Here is a 10,932-nt window from a genome sequence, read left to right as displayed (position 1 = left end):
ACACACACACACACACACACACATGTGCACACATATACATACACACATACAGAGACAAGGACCTTCCCTAGAGCCAACAAAGAAAGAAAAGCTTCCCCTAGAGCTGACACCCTGACTTTAGTTTTGTCATTGTTTTTAAGTGCCGGCGAGTCAGTTCCAACCCATAACGACCCTGTATAGTGTTTCCTAAGAGCAGCTGACCCTGCAGTTTAAACTGACATTGCAAGGCAGCACATTAACTCACAGTACCACACCGGGACTCTGTTTCAGATTTATAACCCCATAAATTGTTAGAAAATCCATTTTTGTTTGTTAAAGCCTTGTACATGTAGTATTTCCATTGTAGCAGCACAAGATAACTAAGGTAGAATTTGTTACCAGAAGAATAGACTGCTGCTCTAATAGATACCTAAAATGTGGAAGGGGTTTTAAGATTGAGTAATGGGCAGAAACTGAAAGAGGTTTAAAGTGATTAATAGTAAAAGCCTAAATTTCCTGGAAGGGATTATTGGTGGACAGAGATGGAGGCAGAGATGATGATATGGAGAGAGAGAGCAGCGGAGGACTCCAGACTCACGGAAAGAGAAAGACTATGCGCTGGTGGTCAGGGTCAGGCTTGCAGAATGTGCCCTTAGGTTATTGAAATGATTATGTATTCCTGTGTGTTTTTGTGTACATCCAAACAACAACAACAAACAAACCAAACAGGGAACAGAAGCAAATACTGTTTAAAGATGGTGCATGGAGGGGATTGTAATTGGAATGAACAAAATACGATAGGATGAATGTAAAACCAATGTTCTCCCATGTTAACTATCACTCAATTTACAATCAAGCTTAAAAACAGAGAGAGCTTATTGGTGGAATTATAGGCATAAAAGGCAATGCTTATGGGAACTCAGAAATAAATGAGGAGAGCTGGGACGCCAGAGACCAAAGACGGTGAGAAGCAGCAATAGATCTAGGAGATCAATGCCAGACTGTGCAGGTGCTTACCTGCAGAGCCATCAGGTAGGAGCCTCTGGTCACCTGTCAGCAGAGTTAGACTTTCTATTCCACAGAACCAGAGAGCTGAGCACCTTTGGGATGAGCCTTGCTGGTGGAGTGGGTGCCTCTATATCTTTATTGGTAGAGCTAAAGAGCTTTGTAGTGCGTTCTCTAGCAGGGCAGAGATGGTCAGGTCTAAGAAGCCTTAGGGGTCAAGGAATTGAGAGGCCAAAGAATCTGGAAACATAAGCTGAAGAGACAAGGAGGCTGGAAAGCAGAGCTGAATCGGTCTCAAAGGTTAGGGTCAGGACTTCTGGGTCTAACAGTGTGGTGTTAACGGTCTCTGGAGCTTCAATGGATGAAGACAGAGCTTTTTATGTTTTAAAGAGTCAAACCTTCACCAACTCAGTTCCAGAGTGTGCAGCTGCCTTTCAAAAGTGCCGGGAGGATGGGGTCAGATCTGCTGCTCAGAACGGAGGGAACTGTGTTGCCATGTCCAAATTGCAGAAGAATGGAGTCTGTCACAGCTGACCAAGTGTGGTTGCCACTCATTTCAGCTAGGGGAATAGGGTCACCAAAAGTTTAGGGAGCACAGTTGTCATCCCAGTGGACCTGGGAGGTGGAGCTGAAACCCAAGGTCTAAGGATCCAGAGATCATGACCAAAACCTAGAGTCTGAAGGGGGAGATCATTGCCTTGTCCTTTTTTCTTGAAGAACAAATGATTATTGTCAAGTCTTGAGAGCTAATGCAGATTGTTAAGCTGGGATTTTTTTGTTTTGTTTTGTTTTGTTTTGTTTTGTTTTGCTTGCTTGCTTGGTGTCCAGTATTCCTTTATTCTTTCCAGTTTCTTCCATTTGTAATAGAAACGTTTACTTTGTGCCTGGTATACCATTGCACTTTGCAATGTTCTGGGTCCCATAATGTCTAAGTCAAGATGTTGGCAGGTCAGTTTCCTTCCTAGGAATCTCAGGATGGAAATTCACCTGCCGACACCAAAGTCATTGGCAGAATCCCCCTCATTGGTGACCCCCAAAGTACATCCCTAATCTAGCAGTGGCAGTCTGAGTCGTTTTCTTGTTTGAATCTATCTGATTTGAATTTCTACCTGACTCTAGCGGGAAGAATTTCTGTAATTAAGGTCTGAAATGATTCAAGTGAACACTCCCAGACAATCTAGGATAACTCCTCCTCTTTAGGCCCATAGGCTTAATTCCATCTACAAAATGTTTGTCACATTGTGTGACTTCAGAGGGACATGATCATCTGGTAACTTGTAATCCAGATTCACAGATGAAGAGGTGAAGAGGAATTTGGCTCCAGGACGGAATTTGGACTTGGAATTAAGACTTTGGGAGTGGTTTGATGGGATGAACATGTTTTACATGTGGCAAGGACATGAATTTGGAGAGGACAAAGATGGAATGTCATGGATTGAATTCTGCCCCTACCCCCGGATATGCCATCTTGTTTGGACCATGTAGCTCAGTGTAATTTGTAATTATGTAATTTGGTGGTTATTTAATGGTATAGTCACCCCCCATGATATGATCTGATGAGGTCAACCAGTGAGTTGTAAGGGGTTAGAGTGGATGTAACATCCTTACTCTGGCCACAGCCTTGCTCTGATGTAGGGGAATTGACCTCAAGTGTGATCTAAATCATCTTTTGTCTTACCAGAGGTAGAAGTAGGGAGAAGAGAGCAGAGAAGGAGGGGCCATCTACCACCACGAAATAAGAACTGGGAGTGAGTTGAATCCTTTTGACCCAGGGTCTCTGTGCTGAGAATTTCATACACTTAGGGGAAGATTGGTGCTGAGAAACAGAGATCTCCAAGGAAACACAGGTCCACAGATGTTAAAAGGAACAAAGAATTTATCCCAGAGCCGACAGAGAAAGAAAGACTTCCTCTGAATTTGGATTTCCAGACTCCTAAATTTGGATTTCTAGCCTTCTAAACTTTTAGAAAATAAAATATTGTTACAGTCATGCCCTTGTGATATTTATGTTATAGTGGCACCAGATAACTAAGAATGGGCTTTGGGAAAGCAGGAAGCTCTCACAATGAGTGTACCCAGGTACTAAATGCTGCACAGAATTGCACTGTTAATGTGCTCTGTGTAATGAGAGCAACAACCCTAAAAAGTAGACATTGTCATTAGCCCATTTTGCTGACAGATAAATTGAGACACAGAGTGTAAGTAACTTGTCCAAGGCCTCAAGGCTGAGATTTGACAAGGAGTATTGGCTCATACTCCTTGCTCCAAGAGAGTGACAGTACCATGTAGGTGATAATATGAATGCTAGGAGCCCTGTGGACTAATGTGCCAGACTGCAAATCATTTGAATTACAAGGTCGGTAGTTCAAGCTCACCAGCCACTCCTTGGAGATTCTATACAGAATCTATTCAATGGCACTTAACAACAACAACAGAAGTCATTAGGTACTAGACAAACCTTTAGAATGTTGTTGTTGTTGTTGTTAAGTGCCGCCATCAAGTTGGTTCTAACTCATAGTGACCCTGTATTGAGTTTCTGACAAGCGGCTGATGAGCTTGAACCACCGACCTTGTGGTTCCAACCCAATTTGCAGTCCAGCGTGTTAACCCACAGCGCCACATCAGGACCACTACACATTTTTTAATGTAATTTAATGTTGAATTTTCAGTCTCTCAAATCTCTTTTCTATTAAGAGCATCTCCCTTTGTGCCAGGTTAGGGATAACACAATGCTTCTGTTTTTTGCCATTCATTCCCACAGATGCATATCCTAATTCTGAAGTCATTTACGTCTGGACCAATGATACCACAAAGTCTGTCGTGGTGGCTGAAGATGGCTCCAGACTGAACCAGTACCACCTGATGGGGCAGACGGTGGGCACCGAGAACATCAGTACCAGCACAGGTAAGAGGCCTGGAGAGTGAGGAGTTCAGGTGGGAGTTCTTGCAGGTAGGGGGCACAGGAGAGGGACCTGGTAGATAGGGGTACAGGTAAGGGATTGGATGAATGGAGCACAGGTGAGAGGCAGTGCTGCACAGGTGAGAGAAACCACTGGAAACAAGGTTGCAAATAGTGGCCATCTCTTCTTTCTAGCAGGTGGGGCCCAGGTGTTGTGCAGAGCCATCCAAAGAGGACCCTTTTGTGGAAGCACAGAGACCAGCTCAATGCAGTGAGGGGTATGGCTGAGACATTAGTCACCGTATGAGCAGCAAAGATGAGATAGGATTTGGTGACTCCAAGCCTGCCCAGAAGCCCATGACCTGCTTCTGTAACCCATACCTTTGCCTAGAACCCAGAATAGCACAGAGACACAGAGACAGAGGGTTTCTTCAGGAATCTAAGATTTCTTCCCACAATATACCTTTACTGTTGCCCCTCCATCAAGCTTGTCTTTCCCCTGCTCCTGGATCTAGATTGAGGGAAGAAAAACGATAGAGCAGCACAGAAGATCCCTGAGGTGCTCCACATTCTAGAAGCAGGCATACCCAGCCTGAGAGGTTGGCCTGAACCAGCTTAGAAATGAGGTCACACAGAAGAAGGCATATTCCACTTCCTGAGACAGAAGTCTTCACACATCTTCTGGTCCCAGGCAGGTCTTCTCTAAAGACCTCTAAACATCACCATGCATTGCCATGAGAAATATTGTAGGGTTAGGAGCAAAGAGCCTCATGAAGATACGGTGAGCCTCACTCGGGCCAAGCCATGAGACCTCAGAACCAACCCTGAGCACTCAGAAGGTGCCTTGGTGGCTCCTGGTCCCCGACCATCCCAAGAAGATGAGTAAACTCATCCTCGACCAATGGAGTCATCTTCAAGTGGCACACACGCATTTCTGACTGCAGTGTTAAATTGAGAGGAAGCGGGATGCAGGGCCGACTTCATGAAATGAAGAGGTGATAGGATTCAAGACATGAAAGGAGAGGAGTAACTGTAGACCCTAGTGTAAAGACTCAGAATGACATTCCTTTCCTTCAAGCAAAGTCGGACCTCATTAGTATACCAGCTCTTGATGTGGCGGCACTCCCTACTCTCTGTAGTTGTTTCTTTCCCCTAACATTGTGCTCCCCTCTCCTCAATCTGCTCTTAGGTAATAGAGGAAGCTTACAACATGGGTTACTGGACAATGGGACAATGGGCTCCATTCCTGTCCTTCCAGATAGCATGTGTGTCAGCTGTGTTATTAGCCCCAAATTAGAAAGAGTAAGAGAAAATCAGAGCACATTCTAACAACTGCCTAGACACTGAATCATCTGCTCCCCTAGTAGATCATTCCCCACCCAGGCCAGCCTTAAATGGATCCTCCCCCACCCCAGTCTGTGGTGGACACAGTCACAGTGTTGGACATGCTCCCTGGCTACCCCATTTACGCCTGGCAAAACCCAAAAAATTATGTCTTCACTCAGCATCACTCTGCCTGCACCCCCTGGTTTTCGACCATTACCCATCTCTTAGGGCCTTAAGAACTCCTTATCAGGTGAGACCACACTCATGCACCTTGCACCCACTCAGACTGCAGTCCAAACCTAACCCTTACCAGTTTCCCATCAGGACACATCATTGTCCACAATGAGCAGGAAATTCCCTCCCACCTCCCACATGGCCAGGCAGATCCAGAGAAGATCCTAGGGTTTCACCAAAGACATAGCCAAGCTTAGAAAACGAGAGTAGTGTTTGGTCTTCCTAGTGCGTGCCCAGCAAGTGACTTGCTAGATACTTGGGCTCCTGAGCGCAGGTTCTTCACCCAGGAGATGCTGGCTTCAGCCAGATAACTTACCCTCCTGGTCATGCTAGCTTCAGAGTCAAAAGGAAAATCTCCTCCAACTGCTGATCTCTGTGTGGTTCTAAGCTCCATATGTGGAGTCCTGGTGTGGCACTGTGGGTTAATGCACTGGACCACAAAGTCGATTTGAACCACAAGGTCAGTGGTTCAAGCTCACCAGCCGCTTCTCAGAAACCCGATCCAGGGTTGCTATGAGTCAGAATCGACTCCATGGCACTTAACAACAACAACAACAACAAGCTCTATATGTCAGGCTATATCAGGATTTCCAAGTACTTATTATAAAGTCCTGATTGGAGCAGCGGCAAGAGAGTAGCAATAGTAGACACAGATTGTAACTATGGACTAGCAAACTCCACAAATCTGATTTTTCCAGGGAAAGCATCAGTCCGCCAAGGCTCCTCTGAGGTCAACAGACATACTTTACAAAATGGTTAAAACTTCAGGTAGCCTTTTCTGTCTCCTTTTAATCCAAATAACACAGCTAAGAACCTTGCCTGCAACAGCAGGAGACACCGAGCTAGAGAAACCTTCTGACCTTGCAGGCAGGAGCCACTGGTTCTTCTGTTTCCCCAGAACTTTGGTGACTTTAGGTGACATGCAGACATGTGCTTGTTGGCAGGTGACTACACAATCATGACAGCACATTTTCACTTGAAGAGGAAGATTGGGTACTTTGTCATCCAGACCTACCTTCCCTGCATAATGACCGTGATCTTATCTCAGGTGTCCTTCTGGCTGAACCGGGAGTCAGTTCCTGCTAGGACAGTGTTTGGTGAGTGTCCCCAAGCCAGCTCAGGACCCTGATCCTGTCCCCAAAGCAACACCACTACCCACCACCAGTGCTGTCTTGGTCTGATGACCCCCAAAACAAATTTACCAATGATTCAGGATTTTACGCTAAAGATTAGGATTTAGGATTTTTCTCAGATTGAAGATTTAGGAAAAATGCATGATATATTTAAGAATCATTTCTATTTTGGAAATCCTTTCCTTGGTATTATTCTTTGTAGTTTGGCAATATAGGATAAGTACTTGACTGCTACCTGAAAAGTCAATGGTTCAAACCCACCAGCCACTCCTGGGAAACCCTATATAAAGCTGCTATGAGTTGAAACTGACTCATGACACTCAGTAACAACAGTAATAATCTAGAACATTATTTGGTGTTCCTAAGACAAGGAGTCCTGGTGTGGCGCTGTGGGCTAATGCATCAGACTGCAAAGTCATTGGAATTGCAAGGTCGGTGGTTCAAACTCACCATATGTTCCTTGGAAACCCTATATAGGGTCACTATGGGTTGGAATCAACTCAACAGCACTTAACAACAACAAGAAGACAATATGGCTGTGATACTGTAGGGTAAGCACTGGACAGCTAACTATAAAATCAGTGGTTCAAACCACCAGCCTCTCATTGGAAACCCTATACAGGGTCACCAAGAGTCAGAATTGACTTGAGGACAATCAACAACAACAAAAACAAGACAATACAATGATGTTTAGGAAGATCCAGTGTAGGAGGTGCCTTGGCCCAGCAAACAGCATCAGGTGTCCTGAATGTTACTTTGGGGCTCTGTTTCCTCAAATTCAAGGAGATACTGAAGATGAATTTGCAGGGTCAGTTGTGATAGTAGATGGTCATCATTTCAATGTATAAAGTACCATTTGCATACCAGCTCTTTTTTATTGTGCATACCAGCTCTTTTTTTATTGTGCTAAGAAGAAAATGTTAGCATGTACCTATTGTAATGAACTCAGAGCATATAGAAAGCCAACAAGTTGGGTCATGCACCAGCAGATGGTACAGGAGTGTATCTTACTGACTTGGTTTTCCTTTCAGGGAGATCTCAGGAAGTTTTGCGGTAGACTTGAGGTCAGGCAATGCTGCCCAAGTCAGCTTACCCCCTAATACTCTGTAAGTGGGGAAAAGCAAAAAATTAGATTGAATATTGCTGCATATTACCATCTGTTTCCTTTTGAACATTCTCAGTGTTAAGAGATCTAAGAAAACTCAAAAAAACCTATTTAATGTTATGATCAGAACTCTCTTTTCTCAACACAATGAGTAACAGGATTTTAAAGCAAATCAAAGATGACTATTGATTTCCCATCAAATAGTAAGCCTTGCACGGTGCCATGATCAGTGTGTAGATATAAAGACCTTTGAAAGCAGATATGGAAGGAGAACTCATAGCTCCTATGATCTCCAGCAATATTTTACTCTGAGGGTACATTGTACCCACATCCCACATAGTCACTCATGGACACCTGGAGACAGCATGACACCAGGAAAAAGGCAAGGTCCCGCTGGGATGCTTTAGGCCTTCAAGAGTCCAGAAGACCTGGTTCCTAATGTAGGTTCTCTTACTTAAGTATTATGGTTGTTGTTGTTAAGTGCCGTCGAGTCGATTCTGACCCATAGCAACCTTGCATAGGGTTTCCAAGAAGCAGCTGGTGAGCTTGAACCACTGACTTTGTAATTCAAACTACTATGCAGTCTGATGCATTAGCCCACAGCGCCATAGCTAAATTATGTTAAAGCTTCAGATTTCCCCTGAAAAATGAGCATAAGGATACCCACTGGAATGTGGTATGCCTTGGCCAGAGTCTGGCACACAACAGATAAATGGCATATAATACACCAGTTTAAAAGAATGTCCCTCTCCAGGGATTCGGCCATTGCTGAGTGGTCTCTACAAGATAACTTGGGGGTCCAAAGCTGATGCCATAAAGTCTGACAGAGCTAGCCCAAGCACACTCCACTCCCTTGTTGCAGAAATTAAGTGCCCAGATAGAGATTCAGACTCAGTGCTCCCACTGAACTGACTTGTGGGAGTTTGTAGACTTCATGCATGTGGAGGAGAGGCGGTCTCAGCCTCACTTCTGTAACACACACAGTGCATCTTTGTGAAGAACTTTCCTAGATGCTGTTGGAGTTTCATTTGATACTGCCCTAGTATCACCAGAAACCCCATTCACTCTCCAGGTCTTGTGTTGATCCCTAACTGATTGGGCGGTCAATCAAACCAGTCAGCAAGGCCAAGTCCTTCACAGAGACGCACTTTATCCCTAACTGTTTGATTGGACCTGTTTGATTGGCTATGTGGAAATCAGACCCAAATCCCTGCCCTGCTAGGTTCTCATTTCAGAGCAAGGATACAGTCAACAAAATAAAGAACACAAGTAAGCAGTGTGCTAATGTTATGAATGTGCTAAGTGTTAGGAAGTTAAAAAGAGTAGGAAGAAGTTCAGAGAGAATGTGTGTGGGAAGGAGAATTTAAAATGGGATTTGAGGAGGATTTATCTGAGCAAAGGGCATTTAAGTGATGATCTAGAGAAAATACAGGAGTGAAGACATCACATGGACATCAGAGATAGTCTCAAGGCAAAGGAAGCAGCCAATACACTTTGAGGAGCAACAAGGGAGCCAGGTAGAAGGAGCAGAGGAAGCAAGCGTGGAGATAGATGTAAGAAATGAGTTAGAGAGGTCGTGTGTGTGTGTGTGTGTGTGTGTGTGTGTGTGCGTGTGTGTGTGTATGTGTTTGTGTGTTGGGGGACCTAGGAGGTCATCATTGAGGCTTTTTTTCTTTTCTATGGAGGGTAGGAAGTCCTTGGTGGGTTTTGAAATGAGAAGAGGCGTGGTCTCACCTACATTTTAGCTGTTCACTCTTTCCAAGAATGGGCTGAAGAAGGGAGTCCAGTTGTGCTATTCCAAATGAGAGATGTTGATGGTGGTGGATATCAGTGCAGTGGGAAGTATTCCTATTCTGGGTCTGCTGTGCAGGTGTTCTGGGTATGACACCAGTGTTCAGTGGCTGGGTTAATTTGGAGTGTGAAGAAATTCTAAAATTGAGGATGAAGAATTGAGGATCACTCCATGCTTTTGGTCTAACCAACTGGAAGAGGAGTGTCCCAGAATGTTGAGGGGGGCACCTTTTAGACATGCTGAATGGGAGCTCTGGGTGAAGATGGATGGAAATCTAAGCTTAGAGAGAGAGATGCTCAGAAAGAAAGTAACAGTTTTGTTTTTTAAATGAGTTTATTATGTATTTAGTGGTTACGGATTGAGCTGGTAACCTCAAGGTCGACAATTTGAAACTACCAGCCATTCCGCGGGAGAAAGATGAGGCTTTCTGCTCCCATAAAGATTTACAGCCTCGGAAACCCTGTGCAGGGTCACTAAGAGTCGGAACCGACTCCACAATACTTAATAACAACAACAATCTTTCACTAATGTATTAGGGGTTCTCATCAGGGAGATTTAGGGTACCAATACTAACCCTTGTTTCATTTCCCTGCTTTGCTACCTTGTTACTGACTCCCATAGGGGTGACCACAGTGCTGACAATGACAACCCTCAGCATCAGTGCTCGGAACTCTCTGCCTAAAGTGGCTTATGCTACGGCCATGGACTGGTTCATAGCTGTGTGCTATGCCTTTGTGTTCTCCGCCTTGATTGAATTCGCCACCGTCAACTATTTTACAAAGAGAGGATGGGCCTGGGATGGCAAAAAAGCCTTGCAAGCAGCCAAGATCAAGGTATTTATCATATATATACATCTGATTAGTGAAACAGCCCTTATTATATGAGGGAGGCTTCAAAATTTTCCTGGAAAAAATTTCCATTAACCTTCAATTACACTTTGCATAAACTTTCCATGAACCCAGCGTTTTCTCCCCACCCCACCAGCTGAAATTATCCCCTCCCATATATTCAAGGGAGTCCTGGTGTGGTGCTGTGGGTTGATGCACAGGACTGCAAAGTTGTTTGAATCACAAGGTTGGTGGTTCAAGCTCACCAGCTGCTCCTCGGAAACCCTATGCAGGGTCACCATGGGTCAAAACCGACTAGACGGCACTTAACAACAACATATATTCAAGGAGTTCTGGTGTGGTGCTGTAGTATAAGCACTGGACTGCTAATCACAAGATCAGCAATTCAAACCTACCAGTCACTCTTTGGAAACCCTGTACAGCACTTAACAAAACTTAATAACAACAACAATATATTCAAAGTCCTTACACAGTAACAATATATTCAAAGTCCTTACACAGTAACAATGTATTCAAAGTCCTTACACAGTAACAATATATTCAGAGTCCTTACACAGTAACAATATATTCAGAGTCCTTACACAGTAACAATATATTCAGAGTCCTTACAC

At 44.2% G+C, this 10,932-nt stretch overlaps 1 protein-coding gene across 1 annotated transcript in view; it reads left to right on the top strand.

Annotated features, from left to right (window-relative positions):
• GABRA5 (gamma-aminobutyric acid (GABA) A receptor, alpha 5) overlaps positions 1–10,932 on the top strand; it is a 157,662-nt gene that overhangs the window by 122,971 nt on the left and 23,759 nt on the right. The window contains exons 6-8 of the mRNA XM_006861875.1: positions 3,746–3,889; positions 6,388–6,540; positions 10,095–10,306. Coding sequence (XP_006861937.1) covers positions 3,746–3,889; positions 6,388–6,540; positions 10,095–10,306 — 509 coding nt within the window. The remainder of the gene's footprint in view (positions 1–3,745; positions 3,890–6,387; positions 6,541–10,094; positions 10,307–10,932) is intronic.

The sequence above is a fragment of the Chrysochloris asiatica genome, unplaced genomic scaffold (genome assembly GCF_000296735.1).
Source record: "Chrysochloris asiatica unplaced genomic scaffold, ChrAsi1.0 scaffold00044, whole genome shotgun sequence".
NCBI classification, from domain to species: Eukaryota; Metazoa; Chordata; class Mammalia; order Afrosoricida; family Chrysochloridae; genus Chrysochloris; species Chrysochloris asiatica.
The sequence above is the reverse complement of the archived record's forward strand: the minus strand, read 5'-3'. Positions and strand labels throughout refer to the sequence as shown.